This window comes from Struthio camelus, chromosome Z (genome assembly GCF_040807025.1).
Source record: "Struthio camelus isolate bStrCam1 chromosome Z, bStrCam1.hap1, whole genome shotgun sequence".
Taxonomy (NCBI): Eukaryota; Metazoa; Chordata; class Aves; order Struthioniformes; family Struthionidae; genus Struthio; species Struthio camelus.
The window spans coordinates 85880358-85906864 of NC_090982.1; the positions used below are offsets into that span (position 1 = coordinate 85880358).

Below are 26507 nucleotides of genomic sequence, written 5' to 3' on the forward strand. Positions count from 1 at the left end.
GCTCAGCGATATGAAGTTCCATGGTTTTTTCATTAACTGAGAGTTTCAAGTTAAACTACATGCTAAAGGGCTGCAGAATGCATTTATTTTGCTTTCCCTAAAGCTTGCAGGTTACATGATTTCTTCCATCTTTTATTAGGGACACTTCCGAACACGGACTTCTGCCAGTATTTAATCCGGCTCATCAGCAGTATTTGCATTATATTACATATAAGGCATATAAATAAAATGCATAAAATACATACAATGCTGCAAACGAGTTTCCCTAAAGACTACTGAAATACACTTTCACGCACGGGAATTTCACAAAAGGAGTCAACAGATTTCAAAGACTTTGAATGCACAGATGCTAAAGCAAATTTACCTCGGCACTTGGCTTCTGCAATGTTTAAAAAGAAAAGAACCAAGCATATAAACAAAGGTTTAACAAGTATAAGGGTTGCAATTCTGTTAATAAATATATACGGACCTCACTGCAATACTTTCTTACCATGCTCTCTTTAGTTAATATATTCTGACTAGCTGCTCAAGTCCTGCTAAGGAAGCACTTCTGTGGATTATCATATTTATGTTTAAAAATGACTCTGTGTGGCATTTTTCTCTGACATAAAACCAAGATGATCTGTGTTTTGGTCCTCAAGATTCTTATTTCTGGAATTATTATTTCTGGGATTATAAATTAAGAGTGGCTGCTATGTTACCTTCCTTTATAGAAATTTCCAAAATACAACACAAATCAGAAGTAATGGTATAATGAAGCATTTTGGTACTTTAAGCATGTTAATAGTCGCATTTTTTCAGTAACGTTATTCACACAGCTAAGTTAGATCTTGTCCACACACAAGTTTGCGTCATTTAACTAAACAGATTAAAACAATATAAATGCCAGCTTGGACGTACTTATTATAAAGTGGTGTCATTCGGTTTAGTTTAAACTCATTGTCAACAACTTAAGCAGCTGGGCTTACATTAAAATAAGAGCACCTGCACGAGGGTTTGCCCTGGTTCAGACAGACAAGTTTATAATCCCAGTTTAAGATTAACTAGTGTCATCTGAGTGCAGACATCTTTGCCTGCCTGCTTACAGCTCCACAACGGTAAGTTATTTACTGAGCACGAGGCCCCATCAAAACTCTCTAGATCATTTTTCTTGGAATCGTGGTTACTCGAAATCATATTTCTCAAGGGATGGGGAGTATATTCTTTTCTACCCAAGGTCTCTGAGAAGCTGGCCTCTAAAAGGAACGCCTTCAAAGCAACATGAGTTACTATTCATCACTTGTCGGGCAGCTCACGGAAGCAGGGAAGTTTGACATCTTCATTCAGGATATAAGTTGCCAGAAGGATATACACAATCTATAAATATTATTCTTAGCAAGCGCTTGGTGTTTTGGAAAGGCCCAAAAAGCACTCTGTTTAAAAAGTTTCCTATGCTTCTCCTATTAATCTGATCTTCTTCAGGTGAAGGGTTAACAGCAGCCAAGGGTCAGTGAAGGGAAGCCTGCACCATAGACGCCTGCCTAACGTCAGCCCTGAGGATGCCTTAGATACAACCAGCTTCCGCTATAATAAGATCCTTGACCCTTCAGTCAGAAAAACATAAATATCAGGAAGAGTTTTGATGAAGAATTTACTTTTAGGAAGTTTTCTGTCTCTCTTGCTTAGTACTATGCCCTGGAGCTCTGTAGCGGAGCTGCTGATCTCCGCAGCTCATTCACTCGTACGCCTTTACGTCACGCAAAGTTATGCATTCTTCTCTCTGCCTAAAGTCCAGGGTAGTGAAGTACTGTTGTAACCATTAAACAAGTGCACAAAAGAGCTGTACATAGCTGAGGAACTACAGATCTGCCACAAAGTTTAATTTAGATTACGGAAGACTGCTCTTCTGGATTCTGAAGCCTATCAGTATCTTGCTCTGGCCAAATAACAAGCACTGGGAACAAAGGACACCTGGATGCTGGTAGTAAAATTGCTGTTACTATCATCAGGATTAATCGTAACAGACAATGGGGCAATGGATGATCTCTCGGAAACCTGCGTTTCATGGCATGAAATGCTTTAGAGATCGTAACCACCATCAAACTGGACCTGAAACACAGGTGACCGTTACAGAGTAAAGGCAAATCATCCCTAGTAGCATGACTCTGGACCAGGAGCTAAATTCTTTAAAGCAGTAAACCTGAAACGGCTCAACTGTGTACTGCAGTGACAGTTTGCAGGTGGGAATGACAACTATGATACCAGCAGCATCCAAAGTGAGGTTTAAATACTCTTAACCAAGCCTAGACCAAAAAACTTCTCACAGGCTATTCCAGTATCTCAGTGTGCCAGCACGGTGATGGACTGATGGTGACGTTCCTACCAAAAACTACAACTGCCAATACATCCCGAGTGACACAGTTCTGAGGAACATCGCCACTCTAGGTAGCACGCATGCATATAACATGCTAGCGGTTTTCTTCGCAATCTGGTTTACTGCTCCGAATGCTACCCACCTCTTGCCGCTGCACGCGGCAGGACGAAGGAGTCAGGAGCACTAACGGCCATGGAGCAGGCCCATCTTTCTGCCCAGCTTCTCCACGAGCTCAGGAGCAACGCCTAGCCGAGTTGCGGCCAAGCCCCCTTCTCTACACCGCCAGCTCAAGGGAAAAGCACAACAGTGTTTAAAGCTGGGGGTTTTATCTGCGGCCAGAAGCTGGGCTAGGAACAACGCTCAACTTTGCAGCAGAGTGCAGCCACACAAATTTGCAGCCAGAAGCTGGACACACAACTTTGTTGCCACCTCAGTCAACAACTATGTCATTTTTATGGCATTTTGGGTAGCAAAACCCAGGAACTGGGTGACATGCCAAGGATACAAAGCTGCCCTGGCCCACCTTACAGGTGATACCTAACAACAGTCACAGGGATATTTTACTGTTCTCCCCTGCTCACAGGTGCCTTGATGATCAGGGGCTTCCATGAAATACCTGGAAGCTAAAGAAGTTGGAAGTACATTATTAATAAAAGGGAAACCTCCGAGAAGTGCTTTTGACACCTGAAGGGAAGCTTTTTGCGTCAACAGACTGAAGGCTTTTACCCTTGCTCCTTTTACATAATCTGTGAAATTTTAATGCTCATAAAATTAGAATGCACTTCGATAAATATTAAATTTAGTACCATAGGCGCAAGTTGATGGCATAATGGCATGTCTGCCTAACACAACAAGAACATATGACAACATGCACATGGATGACAAAATGCTAATTGAAACCAAGAGAAAAAAAAAACAGGAAAAGAATAAATGCAGCTCAGAATATGTTCACGGAAATGAAATATTTTTGTGTTCAGTGGCTTAGCTGATGGGAAGTTTTCTTTTAAAAAGAAACATGTGGCCTCTCAAGTCTGATCAGTCCATGAACCCAAATGTCAGCTTCCAGTCAATAGCTGGCATTCAAAACAAGTTTTCCCACTTATTGTAAAAGAGCAGTTATCTGCTGGCTAACTCCCCTTGGAAGTCCCGAGATAACTCTCAGACTCCAGACACAGTCTCATTTCTCTCACGCTCCTCATCCTGCAAGCACAGATAGCTCACCAAAGGGAAGAAAGACAGCCTGTGAACTTTTGAAAAATAAAAAATAAGGAAAGAATGAGGCCAATTTTCGCCTATCACTATGATCTCTAAATTGCCTTTAATAAGCTTCTGCAATAAAACAGGGAGCCTGGATTGTGGGCTGCTCGTCTGCAAAGGAGACGGCTCTATCTCCAAACTGTGGCTTCTACCTCCGTCCCAGGCATATTAACTTCATTTATCTCCTCCCAAAGACTGCAGGAGCAATAAGCAGCTCTCGATTTCAGCACCTGCCCTTTATCTCTCTGTTTACGCAGAAGTCTTCTAAAAGCCTAATTACTCAGCTTGGACTTTCCCTGCCTTCCACAGCACACAGCTAAAAGCATAGGGTTAAAATAACATTAATTATATCGTTCATCTTGAACGGCAGTCAGGTTGCTTCAGGACTAGAAGGAAAATATGAGTTAGATCTTCTGTTCCCCAACGTTTATTTGCTAAGTGGATGCAGGATATCTTTCCTTGCAGGTATAACAATTTCATGAGACCTGCTCCTAACTCGCATGCTCGCTTTCCGTTGCATGGTGCTTCCCACAGAGAAAGGGAGCAGAAGTACCAGGGAGCGCCTCAAAACCGATAAGCCGCATTATGCAGATCAGGATCGTGGCTGTAAGTGCTGTTATTTTTAGTTTACGTTTATTCATGTCTGAACTATGGTCTGAGCATCAGACTTGAAATCTGAATAAATACAATGCCTCTTGAACGCTCACTTCCTGCGCAAAGGCCAAGATAAGCAACTTGAAAACATTCCCTGCATTTATCTGTGCATACATTACGTACTTACACACAAGAAAAAAAACACCATTGTATGCGATGTGGGGAGGAAAGCGAGTAAAAGCACTACTCCAGTCCTCATTTTTTCCAAATCCTAACCCCTGCTATGTTTCAACCTCCTCCCTCAAGGTGCTTAAGTCAAAGTTGGTAACTCTAGGAGGTGGGAGCAGTCTTCTGCACGGTCTATCGTACTTTTGGGCACTGCAGTATGCAAAAAGCAAGAATAGCTTGCAAATGAATCAACAATTAATTGAAAAGCCAGTTCTCAGAATTAAACTCCACAGCTGTTCATGCTGTAGTTACATATAGGTCATGTCAGCCCAGATGCAGCAGACCCATAGTTCCTCCACGCATTCGCCAAGCTGGTCAGGCGCAACCCACCTGCTATCCAGAAGCCACATATCCTAATTGGCTGTGCCCAAGCTAATATGTGTTTAAAAAAACATCCCTTCAGTAGGATATATGAGTTGCTCTATGCAGCTAGATGGCTTCCAGCTCAGAGGTAGGAGCTTAGTGATGCGAACATCAACTGAGCTTACTGTGCAGGCAAAGCAAATGTGGGTAGGGCTGCTCCCACCCATCCAGACATGCCCAAGAGAGTGTCATTAAAGATACGTGGATTAAAGCATTCTCCTTTATTTAGCTGCTGAAATTGCTCGTTGTTGCCAACATATTGTGTAACGGTATCTTCAGTCTGATCTTAACATGATTTTTTTTTCAAGCTTTAGAAAAGCTTTTGCCGAAAATCTCAGAGACTGAAGTGGCAAGACCTGAGAAACAGTGAGACTTGTGAGACCCTTCTAAGACAAGAACAAGGACAGAGGGCCTGAAGACTTGCCGTGAAATTTCCATTCGAGAGAATCACTTGTGCTACTCATTGTGAAAGTATTTGCAAAGAAAGGGAGCTACGAGCATTTACAAATTAATGCCTGACGTTACAGATACTTGGGTCAGTGTCACCAACTTTCCACCATGCAGGAGAGTAAGCGTCACTCCGCAAAAGGGTTTTGAAAAAAATGTTAAAATCCAGTAGGTGAAAGTGGGCAATGTGAAGGAATTATGTGCCAGAATGTCTATGTTCACTTGCTAAGCCTGCCCCTAAACACACGTCCTTTGGAGGAAAGGTAAGCGCACCAAGTCACACCTTCAGCATCCTCAAAATGTAAAGTACCTTATGGCTTGATAAGGACTTACAGGGCATAACACTTTTCAAAACATGCTGATCTGCTGACTTAAGCTGCAATATAAACACGTAATTTTGAACACCATGCATCATTAATGCAGGAAAAGTAAAACTCGATGGGATTTCACTCTAGAAACAACATTTCTTTAAACTGTGGCCCAACAGGTAATCAGTCTGGCACCCTAAGTGCCAGATAAACTTTTATTTTTTGTAAGCAACAATTTTTTTTTTTTTACTGATGGCTTTACGTCAAGAAGGAACTACTGCGGTCTCTTAACACAAGAGTTTTTAACTATCTGCATGCATGAATGAATCGTCACAGAAAAAGCAGCCCCTGGGAAGGAAATGCCAAATATACAGCGTTTCTCTGTACCCTCTTTTTGCACACATTCCTACCGACTATCCACAACAGCGTCACGTAGCAAGAACACAGTCTGAAGGGCTGAGCTCAGGATTTGGATCCAACAACGCCTCTGTTATTGTTTGGGCTATTTTTGTACTGCTGTTCAGAACTCAGGCTCTAGACCAATCTGTTCCAAAGTACTTCAGTCTGATTGACTCGCTACACGTACTAGCTCCGACAGGGAGGACACAGGGAACAGTAGGAAAGACGTTAGTATATGCAGCCGGCTAGACAGCTCCCACTGGGTGCTTTAAATTTGCCACGATATAAATAAATTACCAGCTGTCGCCAATGGCCATGAATACCCAATATGCCTTATCAGATGGTAATTTCCGATAGTTATAACAAAAGAAAAGGGTCTTGAGAAGAAGCTCCTGCTCACCAAGAAGTAAGAACCAAAATGATGCTGCAGAAAGCAGATGGTATTTAAAATACGCTTGGCAAAGCAGAGAAGGGAAAATGCTAGTGTTTAAGAAAATACATACAACTCATGTATTTACTTAGGTACTTACATAGACTTCAGCACTGAAACATCACACAGCCATTACTGGATTTTAGCTTCATAAAACCTGTCACATTGGTAAATCCCTCATGAGATTTGAGAGATTCTCAAAAGAGAATGGAGGGCTCTGCTCAGGATTATCTAGAAAGCTCATGGTCAGGCTGACTGGACTTAACAGGTCCTGGATTCATTTTCACTAAGTTGGTTTACCCTTAACCCAGGACTAAAGCCTCAGAAACTTATCCTTGTAGCATAAAAAAGCCTTAGCCTCAGCTGATTTTATTTCCTCCACATGCTCCAATTTAATAATAAGTAAAGAAAACTCACCCAAACATTTAGTATAAATTAGGAATTGAAATTAAAACATACACAGATTGCAATCCACAGTTCAATCCCTTATCACCTGCTATTGATAGAGGAAACTATGTTTTGACATTATACATATAAAGTGTGCGTATGTAATTGATTGGAACATTACACACTAATTGAGTAGGTCTTGCCACACTTACTCTCAGCCTGTCTTTGGGCAAAGCAACAGCTCCTTGTTTGATGATTTCCAGAACTCTTTCCACTGACAACTCGGCTCCAGCTTGCTCTAATCGTGAGCTGAAGAAGCTGATCACCTGGAATGAAAAATCAGAGCACATAAACAAAGAGGAAGAAAAGAGATCTTTTCATCAATTTACATATGAAGCTGTCATCTTCTTCCCCTGGATCACTATATCTGTACTTCTCAAAGAATAATCATGCTATTGCTTGGGCCACAATCAGGAGGACTTTAGTAGTGACAAGTTAGCACAGTTATTTCTATTCTCCTGTTGTCACTTTTAAAGGGTGGATGAATTTGCAATTTAACACACGCAGCTGAATTAATAAATTTAGGTTTTCAAGTACTGGCATTGGCATATGCTTAAAAGTTGCACCTATTAATAATATATAAGTAAAAATCCTTATCCTATTAAAATGCTTCAAAAACTAGGCCAGGAAGAGCACTAGAAAATTCTACGTTTTTTCTGTCTTTAATTTCTGTAACTTGCACACTGTTTTCAGAGAAAAAATGGATTATTACAATCTATTGGACAACACAGAAATACATCAAAAAGCCCAACAATCAGTGATCAAAATAAACGTTTAGAAAAGTTAGCAATAATCCTTTCATAATCTGCCACCAGATTTAGACACAACTGCTCGAGTCGGATTCAGATCTCATCCACACGACTGTGATTCTGCAAATCTTGGCAAAACTGGGACCAGCAGAGAAGAGTCAGTGTTTATGCACCCACCTTGGCCGAATGAGATCCAAAGAGAGGGATTACTGACATAAAAGAAAATAAACTGATCCAAACCACCCAAGAAACATTCAGAGGTGAAGGTCTGAGCCTTTGTCTTAAAAGGGAAGGGTTGACGAGCGTGCAACACGCAGATCAGAGTCTGCTGATCTTATCATGATTTCTGGTAATAGCATCAAATTCAAGTCTCAAACACATTTGCACTTCTTATTTCACGGTTTGGGATTCTCGAGCCCGTCAGGTCTACCTTTGGTAGCTTGGGCCTGAATTTACTTTAGTTTTCAAGAATTAAACTGATCCTTATGTCATTAAGGATACCAGGACAGAGCGCTTTAAGACAACCACTATAAATCTTGACGCACTTAGAAGAGTTGACATCCGTTAGCTGGGGTTTTTGTGGCATCCAAAGCCGCAACACTTTAAAAAAAAATGAACAAAAGCTCCTCTTCTTCCCTAATTAACCACCCACTCCAACACCCCCCCATGGACCCACCATAGCTTCCACACACAGGAGCCTGTACGTTCCCTTTAAATACTCCTATTCTCCATGCACCTCCCTGGTGAGGCCAGGCTGATTTTCACACTATTTTTCCCCTCTCGTCTGTGACCCAGTGGGTCCTTGTTAGCTAGAACACAGTTAGGTCAGGCTTCAACTTTTACCCCCTTCCAAGCTCAGTAGGTCACAAGAGAAGCAGACATCCCTTTCCATGTGGGACATCAGATAACCTGCACTTCTGTGGCTCCTTCCATCCCCAAAAGAGCACACTTTGCAAAGGACAACTGCTCTCCCAGAGGAACTTGTCACTCAGGTGATCGAAAACCTGGAAGAAAAGGGTATGGGAAGGGTATGGGACAAAATTTCAGTACTACAGGATGGTCAGAGCCTTCTTCCTAGAGCCAGGTCTGCAGAGATACCCGAGCTATTCACCGTGCACACTTCTGCTAGCTTCCCAGACTTCTCATATGCTTTGGACACACTCTTCTTTGAAAAGCGGTAATGCCCACTTGTATCTGAATCACAGACTCCAGCACACTGAGTAATCCTTGTTAATGCTCCCCAAGCACAAGGGGGAAAAGTGTATTGCATTATAAAATCTCTGCTGAGGTCTCTTTGTTCTGGAGTGAGACACAGCTGGAGCCAGAAACCATTACCCTAATTATGCCTTACAGCTCAGCTGCTGTTAATAAAACAAAGACAGCTGACGGCTTGATTACCCTGGGATTCAAATTTGTTGTTCCTCTCTTGTGATCCTAGAAACTCCGGCCCTTGTTTTGAGCAGGTAGATCTACCAGATTGCAGAGCAATTTTCTCTAGAAACTGTGAAGCACCAAACAAGTGAGATACAGACAGATTACAGTTGCTAGAAGTTGCTTTTGGGGTTTTGTTTTTGTTTTTTTGTTTTTTGTTTTTTTTTGCTTCAGACAACAAAACTGTGGAAATCAGTCAAGTGAGAATTCAGGTTTAGCCTTCCATAAGGCTTACAATAACCTCAAGTACTAGAATAAGAGAGGACTTGACCGCCTCTGACAGATACAGCCGGTAAGTCTTACACTCTTCCTGATAAGGACAATGCAGTGCTGTGATCTCCGACCCATGAAAGAAAGGAGGAGGAAGATGTGCTGAGCTCATAAGCTAAGGCACTGGAAAGAGGAACCCAAAATTACCCAGGAAAATGGCAAGAAACAGCTTGAGCAAAGAGCACGAGGCACTCGGAGGGAGACTGCTGTGGATTTAACGTAGAGTCTGGGATAAACTGCTGGTAGAGGATACGTAGCTCGTATAGAAACAAGAAAGCTGCCCACAGACTTGGAAAGAAAAAAGAATTTCCCATGTTTCAACGCTCCTCTGTTGTCAGTAATCACCGGCGAAATCTACCCTCAGCCAGGGCAGGCTCGTACAGAGACTACATCCCACTAGTGTTCCCTTGTTAGCTCAAGTTCTGCTAAACCACAACAACAAATTAATATTAGGCTTTTAATCGAAAAGATAAAATACTATCATAACGCACACTTTAATATTAGGCTTTTAATCAAAGGGACACAATCCTATCATATAATGCAAGCATAAAAACTGAATGAAGCTTGCCGATGTCGCCTGCACTCTGGCATTTCCTACTTTGTAAAGTCAGACTCTCCAATTCTTAACATGCTTTTAAAAGATTTTTTTTGTGAAATAATCACGGTTTTTGTGATAAAGGTACTAATCTTGGTTGGGTTATATTTCATATACAATAAAAGTGAGATAGGCTTCCAGTATTTTCAGGGTATGTCTGTGCCTCACAGAGTTTTGAACGGGGAATTTTTGGTATGCTGATGATGACCAAAATTTAAAAAATCTATTTAAATAACAATACATATCTCTAAGCGTTATTTGACTTCCTACTTCAGACAAAAATGGAACTGGATTAATTCTTTTTCTAACCCAAACCATACAGTATCTCAATAAGGTACCTGTTATAAAAAAAAAAAAAAAAAAAAAAAGATGAGTTATAAAGAGGACACATTAGAAGAGATATTTGCTTTTTACCATCCTATCAGTAATAAAACCAAAGAGCATCCAGCATTTACGTCCCCACTGCCCAAGTTCCCTTCTCCTCCATAGCCAAAGGCCAAACACTTTACCTAGTTATCTGCCCAAATATAAAAGATGAAAATGAAAGCTTAACATATATTTTTAAAAATAGCTTTTTCCTTTGAAAGCACTTTAAGTGTCTTCCCCAAAGAGGTAACAGAGCTACATTTAAAATAACCTTGGAAATTAATAGATTTCAACTCCTTGTCCACTTTAAAGGAAAATAATGCAGAAAAAGCAAACTGGCTGCGTAATATTAAATGAGTTTCAAGTTTTAGCAGCTGCTTTAAAAAGTAATGCTGAGCACATCCTAACGTACAGAAAAAAGCAGATCTCAGGGCAAACAAAAAGCAGGCTGAGAGACGGACGCATCATTGTTTTCTTGTGGTATCTCCTTTGGATATTCTGAAAGCTATTATTTTCACTATTCATTTGGGCAGCTGATCTAAGAAAACAGGAAAAAAAAAACCTGCAAAGCCCGCAGCAAAAAACTCGACCAGTCCCTGTGAATTACCTGCACCCAAACCACGGTGTGTGTCCAAAGGCCTTCTCCGGGCAAGCAACTTTAAAAGGCTCTCTCCACTGTGGCTCCCATTTTAATAGAGATTAAAAGGCATGTCAATGCTGGATTAGACAGCCACTTATGAGGAATATCTTACCAGTTTCTAAACAGAATAGCATATTGACAGGGCATAGTGCTTTGCCCTATTCAGAAGGACTAATCCCGGCTGTGAGAGCCACAGAGGTGCCTTGGTTGTCGTGAACTCGGTCATCTCCATGCTTTGTTGCACAGCGTAGACAGGCCACAAGAATTTGTGCCATTAATATACTGAAGACCTCTTAATGAAACCTGCTTTCCGCAGTGATTTCCAAAATCGTTTTTCATAAAGCATTTCCACTTAGGAGGTCAGTTTTCCCCCGAGAGACTCATTTTTAGTACTTCTGTTTCATAACCAATAAATTCACAAAATATTTCAAAAGATGAAAAGTGTTACAAGGAAGCTAGAGTGATTTAGATGGATTCAAAAGAGGCATTTTAGGTCTTAAAGGTTTTTTTTTTTTTTAAACTCTGAAGGAATATCCACAGCCTCTACTATTTTGCCCATCTATCGTTTCCAATAGTGACATTCTGAAATAAAGAAACATTTATTTGTATTTACTACAGCATCCACCGAGCAGCAGAGCTATCAAGGACAAGATGTTTTCTCCACTTGGATTCTTTCAGTGTACAATGAAGTGCTGCGGGGCCCCAACCCATCCGCAGCACCGTGCCGCTGCCTAACTAACACTACAACTCTTAACTCTCTCCCATAGCTAAAAATAACAGTACGATTCACTGCTGCCTCCTCTGCCCACAATTTTCAAGGTTAACTCTGCAAAAAGAGAAAAATAACTTGGCACCAAATTAAAAAGTTTGGATTCCTTTTTCTTCCTTTTTCTTTCTGTTTTCTTTGTAAAGCGATGAAAAGAGAAAGACACTTACATATTTTGACATATGCTATTTTACATTTCCAGCCTCATTCACCACAGATAGAGTAACATGCTGTATTCACAGCACGCTGAAAGGAGAAAAAAAAAAAAAGGAGAAAACAAAGCTCTTGTCATAAAGTACTACAGGATTAGCACTTCATCTAAGCAGATTCCTTAGGAAAACATAAATCACAGGAAGGATCAGGGGCCAGCAGTTACACCCACTGTCTTGGAGCAAAAGCGAGGCAAAGACGACCCCTTGATGGAGCTTCAGAAGGAATGAAACTGCTTGGGGTGGTTCAATAAAAAGAGAAATGCAGATTTATTAGCAAATTGAAAGTACTGAGGGGAAAAAAAAAATCAGATTCACCTTGAAACAAGAGTACGTTCAAAGGCCTGTCAACCTTTCAAGGTGCTCCGCTGCAGTGCTCCCATTTTCGAGCAACTTTTTTCAGAAGAGAGTTGGTAGCATTTGAGGGTGGGTGGGGAAATCACTAACAGTGTTTTAGCCAGGCTCTAGTAATTAGCAGGATCAAGGCTTTTCTATCAGCCTTTTAAGGAAAGCCATGAAAGATTAGTTATCATGTTCACTGCAAGTCCTGCAGGGCTTGAAATAAAAGTTGCTATACCAGATCCAAGCAAACTCCACTCATTTTAAAATCTAGCAGGGAAGTATCTTTGGAGAACTAAATTCCTAGTAGGAAACGGCATCAATCTGATCCTTTCTATATTAAACCATCGCTCCCGACCTCCTGATTTCTATCAGACTATTTTGCAAACAAAATTTTAGCAGCTCCTCGTTAAGCCTGTTTAACGACACCATATCTGCCACTAGCTCATAGAGGTCTTGGGAAATACGAAAGTAATGAAAGCCAATGAGTTCTCATCATGGTCACAAAACAACGTTCATCTTTAGTAATTATCAGCGAGGAGTTTCTGCCAAATTCCTGATGCATCTGAGATTGGTGACCAAATTATAGACCACCTCTGAAACAGAGGCATACAGATAGTTTACAGACGAAACATTTCTGCAGTAGGTCAGAACGGGAATGAAAGCATTTCTCTTGGTTCACCATTCAGGGGAAGCGTATGCCATTTAGCTAAACAAGATGCCCAGTAGCCTACGAAGATGACTTTCTAAAATGAAAAGTAAATTAGTAGGAAACAGACGGCATTTTGAATTCAGTTTCTTCTGTACGGCATTAACTGTACCCATATGCTCTCAATCAGCTGGTGATGGCGACTTTTAGCTTATTTATAAAAATCTAGAGGCAGATGATATAAGTAGTTTTCAATGGAAGTAACACTCTATGTAAAGGGATGAACCTTAAACATCCGCCAGTTTTTCCCTCAGCTATGAAGCACGCAGAGGTTACGTGTTGCCTCCAGTACTACCTCTGCAGAGTCGCCTGAATAGTCCAAATCCTGAGGCACAGTCCTTAGTTATTACGACAAAGTTTAGGATTAACTGCAGTTAATCGGGGCAATTGTCACCCTGGTCTGAGCAGCTGGTTGAGCTGGAAAGCCATACACAGGTGTCTACAGGCATCTCCTACTCTGTCCCCTGCCCCAACATCATCCTATCAAATGTCTGTCTATCCAGAGGTCTTAAATGTGAAGTCCCTGGAAGTTCACAACAGTGCTTCACTACTGTTAACATTAGAAAGTCTTTTGTCAAACCCACCTGCCAATCTTCCTTGCCACGTCTTACACAAGTCGCTTGTCCTACATTCCACAAATATGAAGAACAGGTTATTCCCTTTCTCTTTACAGCAGTCTTTTTTTGGAAAAATATTTCATCGCCCTTAGTCTTCCTTCCTTTGGCTAATCAGCACTGGTTCTATTTTTCCTTAGAGGTCATGTTTCCTGCAGCTCTTGATCCTTCCCAGAATTTCTGCTGTTGGTCTACCTCTTTCTGCACGGTGCCTAAAAACCAGACAGAGTAAGCCGGCCACCACTTCACTAGCACGAGTAGGCTGAAAGGACACCTCTAGGCTATGCTTCTTCTAGATAGCCACGCAGGACTGTAGCAGATACATCTTTTCATTTGCACAGTTAACTACTAGTTACTATTTTCTCCCTACACTTTTCAACCAATTTTGCATCCACCTTTTAGTATTTTTACCTCTTCTGTCCTTCCCTATTTGGTTTATGAGAACATTGTAAGTAAAAAGTGAGTAAAAAAAATTACTAAAGTCAAGATATGTCATATTTACTTCACACATTCCTGACAAAGCAATCTGGCAAGTTTTTAATGCCCCCAAATCATTACAGATTGCACAAATCTTGCATTTCAGTCAGCTATCTTCAACAGAAAACATTAGCACACTATATGGTAGTATTTCTATAAGAAATACAAATCTGGACTGCAGTTTAGGATAAGAAAATTTCACACCCCATGTTAAGAAGGATTTTGCTGAAGGCTTCTACCTACAAGGCTTGATTCTGCCAGTGCAGTAGAAGGGGCCACCCTACAGCGCAGAGGGATGCACGTGGTTTCTGCAGCTGGGGACACCAAGAGGCATCTGGTGATGAAGATCATGTTCACATTTCTACTCTAGGGCGGAGACAATCCAAATGTTCCTAGCTGTGCCACAACCAGAAAAAGTAACGATGGATGGGATCAGCATGCAGCGCAGAACTGGGCAGAGGTGCTTCGGAGTTTCAGAAAGGCAATTTCTTCTCTTCCCCTCCCGCCCATTACGCAAGGCAGCAATCATTTACACCTACCAGCTACAAGCTTTGGGACCACCCCTGGGCCAGAGAGGCAACTTCGCAGCTTTACCTTGAGCACAATGGCCTGAAACCCAACAGGGCTCCCTGATGCATGGGAAGCTGGCTAATGCATCCCCCTTTGAATAGCTCGCCTTGGTCAGACCAAAAGCCTGGACAGCTCCCCGTTCCATCGTTGTCCGTGGGCTGGGGCGGATGTTTAAAGCAGAATGTAAGAGCAGGTCAAGAACAGAGAGCTCTTCCCCAAGGTTTAAGTATAAGCTCGCAGCTTCCAGCCATGTACAATTTAGGAATTTTTTGAGCCAAAGAGTGTAGCCGCATTTTTGTGCTCTACAGTCCTTAACGGACTTTTTTTTTTTTTTTTTTCCTTCTTCTTTCCATGAGTTTCTGAGCCCTCTTGGAGCACACTTGCACTTTAGACACTCACAACGTCCGGCGTGGCCATGAGGGTGGAACTCGCAATCCTGTCACTGCAGAGAAAAGCTTGAGCAAAGTTTGGAAGCCAGGAACTCTTCCTGGTTCTTTTCAGATACTTACTCCCTGCGTGGTCCTAGACAAGTTCCCCCATGCGTATAGCAAGGCTAACATGATTTGTCACTCTTTCAAGTGGTAGGAAGAGCAGTTAAAATGTAACGGCTCTACCATGTACAAGAAAATGGCGGGTTCTGGGACAGGATGGTGGCAGTGCTGCTAGAGTGTATGAACTGGAGGACACGACAGGGTAGAAGAAGAGTCGGCTGAATCTAATCTTTTATTCAGATCTGCAAGCCTGACAGCTCTCACCATTTGCCAGCTGGTGACAGGCACATTTTTTTAAAAAAATCTTTTTTTATTTTTTGACATCCTTGCTTCTCTAACAAAGGAGCTATTTAAAAATTCCAAATGCTCCCTTGGAAACCTTTAAATAGTTTCCGAACGTAACCGGCATCATGCTGTAACCCAATATTAAGTAGCTTTGGGGAGGAATTGTTTAAATTGTCAAGGAAAAACCTACGTTTAACAGTTACAAAGGAAAGGACACATTGCCTTCTGTGGGAGGCGTGGGACTGCCAGGCAGAAGTCCATGGCCACCACCGGTTTTCTTCATTTTGGACAAGGGAAGTTGAAAAGTTCCCTATCTCAGCCAGGAATGAAGAATACAGTCATCTTGACTGCACCATGTTCCCTCTTTACACAACTTGAAGATAACGTGTCCCAGTCATCTGGACAGCTTAATACTGCCTGTACTCGGCAGCTGCCAAAGGCTTGCAGAGTTTTGAGCTGGAATCCTCCATGCTCCAAGCTCTTGCATGACCAGAAAAGATGAAGTGAGAACAGAAGAGGAAGGGATAGGTATGAATAGGACTGCGGTCACACATTTTTGTCAAGAGTACAAGTTACTTCCCTTTATGGATCATCATTCTTCTGTAATAATTTAGATCAAAACAGAGAACCTCAGCAGATCTGTATTTACACGGAATAAATGAACTATTCACTGCAGCAAGAAAGTTAGAGCCCTGTTCAGCTTGCACTTCCAGTGTCTTGCATCCAGTGGTCAAAGCATGAACTCAAGCGTTGCTCAGCCCTGCAAATACTGACTAGAGGACAGACAAATACTTGTTACGCTTAAAATCTGTTATTTTCTAGCAGACACCATCACTCAGTTTCTCAATAGGAATATTAAAGCCAGTATTAGACAGAGCAGAAATTACTAAGTAACTGTTTTCCAAAGTCACGCTCCAATATGCTGTCCGCCGAGAGCCACACCAATAACAGGTTCTGATTCACAGCTATTTCCTTTTGTTTTCTACTAAAAGGTCTACCTACCCAAAAGGACTGAAGACTGCTGCGAACAGATACTTTGGAGGTGAAAGTACCTTAAATTCAGATACAACCCAGGGAATGGGGCAGCTGCATGCCTGCCCTTAGCTGTTTACGAAAGTCCTCCATAATCGTTCATAGCCCAGTGAAGGGAGTGAGAGAAAAAGATTACTTGATGATGAAAACCCGCTTTTTCTGTCCAGAGAGACAGGCTTCTACAAGGGGAAGTTAACAGAAGCTAACACTGTCCTTCCTTAGGGGTATGCAAGATTTGTCACAGGCTGGGAATTCCTTACCAGAGGCATCTCAAAATCCCCTTGAACAAGTCCTGGGTCTGCTGAGTAGAGATGTTGCCCAGAGTAAGTCACAGTCACAGCCCAGAAGACAGGGGAGGGAAACGCAACATTTTAATAAATTCTAAAAGAAACTGATACAGACGAATATTGTCCACCTCTTGAAAGGATGAAGTGATCAAATAACAAAGTGTAAGCACCCTTTAAATAACGTATTACTTACCAGATCTATATTTTGCATTATGTCCTGGAAGGAAGGGTGAGTTCGAAATTGCTCAAACAGATCCCGCTTGTAAAGCAGAGCGTACACCAAGTTCGGGTTGTGATGGAGGGAATTTGTCAAGCAGGAGTTGATAATCTCCAGCATCATTCGGATCACTTCCTCGATCACGTTCAGGTCCTGCGCCTTTAAGAAAGGAACAAAAGGTTAGCGTGCCCTTTTCCATTGTAAAATATATTAGGTAATAAAGACAGCGCACAGGTAATTATTACTAATGGAGCTATTAGCTGGCTAACGTCTCAATGGTGAACAAATCTGGCATTCCTGAACGTCTGGGAAGAGAAGTGCTTGCTCCTGTACTAACCAAACTTGAAACCAAAATGTAATGCATCCATTTGCCTCATAGCTTGATCCTCTCGACAGGAGCCATCTCCTCGTCCAAAAGAGCATTAACATTTTGTAGGCCGCCAAATTCACTAAGGGTTATGTGAATTTAGTCTTTTCAGCCCTTCCTGTGCTAAGTAAAAGCAGTTCAGCCTGTGTTTAATTTACGACTTTTTCAGCTCAGCCCTTGCTGGAGGGGCTGGAGAAAGGCCCTCCCCCGGGCACACGAAAGAGAGTCAAATCTACTCGGTTCATACTGCTAGATCTCTCAAACACACCACACGCTGGACTCTGACAACAAGAATCACCACACCACACCGGCTGGAGTTTGGCTGGTTAGCATGGTCAGAGGATTGAAAGCGCTTGCACTTACTTTGCCTACTGCCTACAAAGCAGTCATTTTCTGAATTATCCTAAGGCATTTAAATACTTCATGACGAGGCTGCGCTTGCAGCAGGATTTTGTTGGACTGTCACTCAGTCCGTACATAGCGGAGTTATGTTCTATTATAAGGGAGCGTCGCAGCAATTATCACTTGTCAAATAAATGCCACTGCTTTTGCCAAAGCAGAAGAGAATACGGGAATGCGTCATTATCCCGGTTAGAATCACATAAAGAGCAAAATCCTTTGCTGCCATTTTGTGCCGGCTACTTTTACTGGGAAGTAAAGATGTAATTACAGTTTCTTCATGCGAGCGCAGATATGGCTTTGCAGAAGACAGCCCCATTCTCCTAGCCCTCTGCTCCTTCACTTCTTCTCCTGCTCCGTGCCTAACCACGGGGAAGGCAATGCCAGTCCTGCTCATGTTGCTGCTGAAACCCTCCCAGTCACCCCTGCAGCTTGTCTTCCGCATGTCCGAAGGAGGCAGGCGTGATGAAAGCCTTCTGCCATCCTCCCTTGAAGGACAATATTCTGTGCACACGCCCCAGTTGCATCTCGTTCTTCAGCAACGATGTCTCACTGACTGTGGAGGTTACGGATTTTCTTCTGAATGTGAGGATCTCCTCCTCTTTTTTTTTTAAATTTTTCTTAAACGACTGCCTCAACCAACTGAGGTATCTTTGTAGTGAAGCTAACAATGTCGGCAGAAACCCTTACACTACTGATCGCTGCAGCTACTTAATCTGCCAACGGCATCATATTCTTCTGACAGAAGCAATCCTTCAGAAGCAGAAGGTCCTCTGTCTGGAGTCTCCTAGTTAGCATGGCATGAAATAGCATGCCAGTTAGACACTATGAAATGCAAATGATACAAAAATATAGCACAAAATACAGGACAAAACTGGAAATTTCAATTGCTTCATCTGGAATCTAAGGAAAAATTCAGACCTGGCTAATGCACCTGTGGAGTGAGACTTGCCTACCAGGTTGGATTATTTCCAAATATGGTATATTAAGGTGGCTTTTAAAAAGCTCTGGTCACGGGCCTACCTCTCTTCCCAATGCAACAGGATGACCCGGTGGCTGAGATACTATCCTAAAACACAGCATATGTTACTTTAATCCCCATCAGCAGACTTTCTGTGTGTCGCGTGTCCCTGAGTAAATCACTCACCCCTGTGCGCCTGTGTTCCTCTCCTACAACACGACACGAGCGGTACTTCCCAAAATCACAAGGTTGGCTTTGGCATGCCTACGTTGAAAGAGCAGGCTTTCCAGCTACTATGATGTAGGCACCACACAAGCATTTGAAAAGAGATGTTAAAGTTAAAAGGATGCTTCCTGTTCTCTTAGACTTTATTTTGGCAAGGTAACTACCACAATTGTAAGAAAATAAGCCGTCCATCTGGGCCGAGCTCGTAATGCAGGAAGGCAAAGGCTATTACCAAGCCAGTGGTTCATGCAGCCTCCCAAATAACCAATAAAGTTTACCTTGCACAAGGATAGGATCTGCTAACCTTCAGGTAAAAGCAGCTCTTCTACCCGAAAGCCTGCACAAAAACATTGGGATTCAGCCTCAGCCAAGATCTATTCAGTTATCAGAAACACAACGACCCACACGACTGCTTTTCAAATACTGTTTTTTAATAAAGTACACTCACCATGAAACAGAGGAATACAGCGAGTTTAAACAGAAAGCCTTGCTAACCATATCGGCATCTACAAATACGTTATTTCAAGAGGAGACAGACACTGCTACTGGTCAGCATCAAACTATTAAAACTTAACTAGAGGCTATCGTTCAGAAATTGAAGTTATTTTATAACCTGGTGGCCAGAACCAATAGCCCGGTTTTGCTTTTCAGCTGCAGCTCCAGATATAGGATCTGGAATCCAAATGAAGAAATTAGGTAGCTATGGTGAAGATTTTTACCTGCAACTGAGTACGCTAAAAATAGCGTTTATATGAAGAATGAACTCTATAAAAGAAAGAGATGTGGGACTGAATCCCAGTATTGCATATATATTATCTGGAGAGCTGTATGCTCCTATAATTAGCGATTAGAAGCATTTGTGAAAGCTTAAAACTTTTCAAAACAGGAAAAAACAAACAGAAAGCCAAGGACAGCATTTGGATGAGACAATGGAGAAATGCCGTAAGCGCTGATAAACCGGCGGGCGCTTTTGTTGCTTTGTATCACCAGTATCCAGCTACGGCACCTCCGCATCTAGACATGGCGTCAAGACAGATATAAATAAGGTTACAAAAACATTTCACAGTTCAAGAAAAGAAGTTTATCATCCCGTGTAATAACTTTCAGACGGGCTGAACACAGCCAAAGCACAGAATATATATGACCAAGACAGTGACACCGACCACGGCAATGCTGTAAAAATATTTTCTGGACTGGACTGGCTCTTGAAAGGGATGGGGGCATGACACTGATTTTGGGGGACAGGTAGAATTCAACAATACATTCAGATGAGAGATTCGTTAGAAGCAGTGACATTTTCCTATTGCCTAAAATTGACAAGTTCCACGTGCTTTGCGCATTTTAAGTTATTACAGTATTCCTTTAAAACATATTGCCCATATAATGCTGATGTCAATGCTGATGAACACCACTCAAGGCCAGTCTCCCCCTCCCTCCCTTTTATGCCCATAGAAATGACTATATCCATCATTAGAAAAAAACGTGGGAAGTTAAAGGCTTGGTACCAACTTTTGGAGATGGAAATCCGGCCAACCACAGGGAAAGAAATGGGGTAGAGCACTAACATTACTGTACGTAATCGTACGTACCTCCAGTTTCCTCCTCAGGACAGGAATTACATGTGGTAAGCGTTTGAAAATATTTTCATTTTTAAACAGAAAAAGTCAGGCAAAGGGCCAGATGCCTGGTCATGTCCTAGTCGCCCAAGGACCAAACCAAGCAAGGACACGTACAAAAGATGCAGGTACAGTTCGGGGGAGTCTGTGCCTCTTTTGTCAAAAGCAAAAGGAACAAACAAGCGGCAACGCCAGAGAAAAGAGAACGGAAACGAGCCGAGCGGCTGCGGAGGAAAACATGACAAGCACAGAAACGGGAACATTCACCGCAGAAAAATAATCTGAGTTTCAGAAACGCTGACAGGAAACACAAGTCGGAGGTGCAAAGCATAGGCACGTTATGGGTAGAGCTGGATGCTCCAGTCTCTGACCGTTGTGAAGTCCTGCTGCTTTTTTTTTCTTTTTTTAAATCAAATATAATAACTCATTAGCAAGACACCCTGCTCGGCAAAGCATTTCAGAGCATTCAATAATGGCGCACTGCTAAAACACCATAACACGCTGCTGTGCAAAAACAGTTTAGAAGTACACTGCTGAAGCAGCTCCAGGGAGATAAAGCAGCCTAAGTACAGAGACGCAGGTAGGCGCTTAGAGCTCGGTCCTTACCTCCTAAGGGCGAGTTGCTTGATCGCTGTCAGTCGGGGATGCAAGAACTCAGCGTCGCTGAAAACCCGCTTAATTTATGGTGCCCGTCTTTTGGCTCTTACCATCTCAACATTGTGAGCGCTTTCCCTCTTAATTTAATTTGACATTAGATTAATTTTAACTTTTAGAATAATAGAGCACTAGTTTTAAAAGCCCTGTTATGAATTAATGCAAATCTCTACCCTTTAAATGTTAACAAGTCCTAAGAGAAAAAAAGAGGCATCTCCACATATTATTCAGGTTAACTTTGCTTAACTGTCCCTCATATCTTGTCTGGTCTAATAAAAACTGAGATAAAAATTATTTCGCTTTCTATTTTCTTTCCTATATATGCAAAATAGGCATGTAAAAATCAGAATTTCAGTCACTTGTGATGTTATGAAGAGACATATATATGCAAGGGTGGACATTAGTCTGGCTTTGGCATGAAATAAGCTTCATATTAAGTTTCCCAGGGAGGAATGCTCTTTTTAAGATTTCTAGTAAACTAGCTGAAGCCATTTTCTCTACCATTGCAGCCTGCAATCTCAGTGGACCAATTTTCACCGCGACCAGCCTTTGGCTGCCACCGAAGATGTGTCACCGCTGTAGAGCTGACCCAAGTACAACCAGCCCTGGTTTGGCCACCACACAAGCTCCTTCCCTGAGCTTGGATCTCTGCTGACCCTCGGTCCCGGGTGCAAGCCAAACGTTGGGTGCTGCTTGGTAGTGCAGATGCAAGCTACGTCTTGATAGCCTTCTTAACGACATTCTGCTGTTGGCCCTGACACTGCCACCACTGCTGATCACAGCCTGGTGGACGCGTTTAGCTCCAGCTTCATGTTATGGCCATTCACACCTGAACCAGTTTAACCCCGACATTAGCGGTCAGTTGCCAACCACAGATTTCCTGCAGTGACACTACAGCCCATCTCAAGGAAATACTCAAATGGTGATTTCCGAATCAGGAGTCAAATAATTACAACTTTATTCAGGCTAAAAAGCACTAGTGCACAAATTTAATTCCCATCTCTTGCCCACACGTTTTACTATAATACAATGTTTTTTTTCTTTACAAGCTAGAATTCACTTAAATGAGTCAATTAAAAAAAAAGAATATATATATATAGTATCTACCATGTCTACTTTGCAGCTTATTTTGTGAATCAGAGGTCTAATGGAGCAACTTTTCTTTCACGGCAAGATCCACACGAACTGTCCTGCTGTGCGTAGATGCATATGTGTTAATATGTGTATAGATACTTTCTACAAAAACCTCCTCTCCCCTTAGACAGTGCGCTCACATTGCATCACAGCCATTTTTTAGCCAACTGATACTCACAGATAAATAAGTGCAATAGGCTTCTGCCCAATAAAATGGCACAGCAATGAATGCTATCAAAAAGGTGGTTATACAGTTACCACAACTGGAGCAGGAAGAAACATCTGCCAAAGAAAACACCATCCCAGCAGAGACGGGTAGTGGAGTACACTCGAACTGCAAATGTAAACAGGGGGAGGGAAGCAAAGACCTTTAGCTCGAGAGGGGCAAACGCTTTAGCAAAGTTTCCTTACTAGCAACTCCAAAATTCAAAGCAGTGAGACTGCCTCTGGCTGCACACTTTCCCAGCTAGCTCCGACTGCCCCCTCAAGGGCGTTTGCTCCCTTTGCCGTTCTGCACCGCTCCGGGTTTGTCCTCCCGGCCCGGCGCTGGGGAGGAAGACTCAGACGAAGGTGCAGCAAACATCGGGTCTGACACCGCGTACGCGCCAGGGCTACGTCGCATTTGTTTCGCTGCATGCATTCGGTGTGGACCGCCCAGCCCGCGCTCTGCAGCAGAACGCTACCGTATGGGTAAAAGACTATACAGGAAAAAACCGCTGAGCATGAAGGTTGCACAGACAGCCTTAATTACGGCCTTACGTACTGAGCGCCCATCTGTGACACCTCGCTGTAACTGCTCACACGTCACAGTTCAGTGAGATTTTTTTCTCCCGCCTAAAATAAGAATTTGTAAACATATTATATAAAAACGTGCAATCATACTCAACTACGTTCATGAAACAGATGATACGACTTTAAAGGCAGTTTTGGCAATAACGGAAAGCAAGAGGACAGACCATACTTAACATATATCAGAAAGACCAAGCCTGCTGAATTAACTCCAGACAGATAGCTACTTCCATTCTTTTCACGAGGGGCGATTAAGGAGGAAAGCTTTGGTAAACTGTTGCTCCAGATCCATCAGCTGCATCCACAGAAAGCCTAGAGGAACGGACAGCCTCAGTTAATTTTCCATTTCTTTTTTTCCAGCTAGCTGCACAGATACTAAGGACTACTTTGAATGGTTGTATTTTCGGATGTCCAGTATTTATCTCTGCTGCGCCTGCTTGCAACGCAGGTCTTATAAACTCCCATGTAATGTACTATTCCGTGCAGAAAAGACAAGTTGGCACTCCAGGGAATTTCACCTTGATAACATAATTTAACGGCATCCACACTTTTAATTACGTAAACTTCCCTTTCCTCTTTAGAGGGGAATTTCTACAGTTAAATAGTTTCAAATAATTTACTTTATTTTTAGTTGCTTTAAGAGAAGCATATGTATCTTGTTTGTATTAGCTTTGGGGAGCTTCCAGGAGAGCTGTCTGAATTTCCTGCATTTTCAGCAGAAAATAAAACCTTCAACAAAATAAACTCGCTCTGCCAACGGAGTGGAAAAACGGCAGGGGGAAGAAGGAAACGCACAAGAAAGCTGTTCTTATACTTAATGCGCAAATGAACTTCAAAGCCAATCATTTGGTGACAGAAATCTTATCGCTGTATAGCTATTTTACTGGCATACATACAGCATAACACACTCTGGCTGTCGTACATCCAGCCCAGATAACTTTTGGCCATAACGTTTAACTGTGAGGAAGTAGGTATTAAGTGAAAAATTGCAGGGCTTACGCTGAATATAACCTCAAAAACTAACCCAGTCATCTCTGCTTATTGCTTAGAATTGAAAGTAGGGCTGTCACATCAGGGGCCAAGTTTGTTGCCAAACATTTTGTTAAATAAACCTACCATCACGACACTCACTGCCATTGCCTTCCTGAAGGACTGAGCAAGTAGACAGCACTCCCACCAGCTTGTCAAGCCAGCTCATGCAGTAACCTGGTAATGCAGCGTCCCCCAGGAGAAACACATGCTTTTACCCTGTATTAGGGTGAAAAACTCGATTTCCTTTCAACAAGCCTGCACTAGAGGCAGTATCTCAGAATCACAGAACGGTTGAGGTTAGAAAGGACCTCTGGAGACCATCTAGTTCAAGCTCCCTGCTCAAGTATTGTCACCTACAGCGTGTTGCCCAGGACCCTGCTTTTGAGTATCTCCAAGGATGGAGAGTCGAAACCTCTCTGGGCATTGGTAGTGCATCCTCTGCCAGAGGAAACATCTACGGGAGCAGTCTGGTCCAAGGAAAACAAGTAGCGTGGCACCCCAGGCAACAAGCCCAACTACTTTCATATTTTGAAGACCTGTTTGCCACAGGGTTTGACTTCAGTAGCCGCTGACAAAGAAAATAGAAGAATTGTTTTTTATAAGGACACGCGTATATTTGAGTGGAGGTACAACTCTACGAATGCAGTCAAATGCTTTTACCTTTACTTTTCATGCAACTTTACATGATTACTATCTGGCCAACTTACAGCTTCACACACCTCAACTCCTGGCCACATCTGTGCCTTCATCTTTTCTTCAACTATGCACTTGTTATCTTTCAAGTTCCACTCCTACAACATTTCACGTCAAAATATTTTAACTTATCTCTATCCTCCTATAAAGCCAGATTCCCAATCAAAATTTCCCAGACCTTGGTGGAAGTTCCCTTCTTGCTGTAATGGTCCTTGGTGATGCTTCACACTCTCTGCACTGTCCACACTCTACCCATTGCTGAGGTTTTTACAACTGTGAAACGTGTTTTAACTCTTGTACTGCACACTACTCTGTGCAACTAATGGTGGTATGGAAATGGCTCTGCTAAAACTGATGGTCAGTCCAGGTCTGCAAAATCACCCGGGTACCAAAAACCAGGTGTTCAACCTTCCAGCTCTGCATTCTCTCCTCCACGCTTTCTTTTCGAGAAAATCAGTTCCGGCAATAGAGCAAAACTTAAGCAGGAAGGAGAGAAGGTGACCCCACTTTGCCAAACCTCTAGTCTGGTTATTGGAGAGATGTGATGAAGATCTTGCACTTCCAGGGGGAACGCCGTGACTACTAAGCTACTCTTTAGGTAGGGCTCCTCTGTTTCAAAAGGAAAGAGTGACCAGTCATCTAGACCCAACAGGATCATCGAGGCACCTCTGTGCAGGAGAGAGATTCAGATTTTGGCATTTTTGTGAGATGCAGACTTGGTACCACGGCTGCAGAAGGTGCTCAGTTCCAGAGAACAGGATTTTAGATAGTCATCCTCTTTTGCATTTCATCCCAGTTCAGAGGTCCAGTTTTTCCAAACGCCGTTCTTGGGAGCCTCTTCCTTTGTCCTGTACTATACATCTAATTCAGGTACTGAATTCCACCTTGGAAAGGAAAGGGGTGACAAGTCTCCTCCCCCAATAATTTCCAAAGACAGCAAAATGAGAAGTCAAATATATACATCAAAGAAAGCCTCAATCATTTCCACCCCAGTAGGCTTAGGAAAAATAAATGACTGGGGAAGGCATTTACTCAAGGTTAAGCTTAAGAGGCTGGTCTAAGTGTATTCAGAAGCTCCCACGTGAGGAAATCCAATACAGCGCTCAGAAAACCCGACAGGCACCAGCTAGGGACTCAACAGCGCTACATGGGCTATCAAAGAACACGGTATTTCCGAGCCAAACAACAAAAAGCAAGCACTATTAGTAGAACTAAACTAGTCATTTTATAGGGTCTCACAAAACCTGGGAGGCAACTGTTGCTAGGAAAAACGTGAATGACATTGCTCATCCTCAGAAAATTGAAGCTGAAACTTTTTCATGATTTTTCTCAAATCATGCTTGAAATATTAATGAAGTTTTCTTGCTGCTGAAAGGAAACATCTACTCTCTACAGACTCACTATTTCTCAGTGAAATTAAGCAGCATTCCCTAGAGGTATGTGAAGATTTTGTTTAGTTTGACTGGTTTAACAGGAAAGGACAAGTTCTACATGCAACCTTAACTCCACCATATAAAGATAAATAGATCATTACGATATAGTTTTTAATTAACAGAACCTGTCTACCTGGAGTAGACTTTAGAGATGTTACTCAAGCAAAAAAGCTTCTGATTCAAGCACTACACATACAACTTAGCTGTAAAATGTCACCAGCAAAATTGTTAGGAGGTGTTATGTAATAATTACCGGTACATGAACTGAAACTTCTGCATTTCCTAATTCATTTTTAAATTACATAGCAGGTCTTATATAACTTTCACCTAA

General features: G+C 42.2%; 1 protein-coding gene across 5 annotated transcripts in view; it reads right to left on the reverse strand.

The window, feature by feature from the left end:
- The window catches only part of DYM (dymeclin), a 231340-nt gene that overhangs the window by 26185 nt on the left and 178648 nt on the right, over window positions 1-26507 (reverse strand). For all 5 annotated transcript variants that reach the window (XM_068928623.1, XM_068928620.1, XM_068928624.1 and 2 more), the window contains 2 exons: window positions 16850-17032; window positions 6979-7092 (listed from right to left, as the gene is read on the reverse strand). In XM_068928623.1, the coding sequence (XP_068784724.1) occupies window positions 6979-7092; window positions 16850-17032 (297 nt within the window). The remainder of the gene's footprint in view (window positions 1-6978; window positions 7093-16849; window positions 17033-26507) is intronic.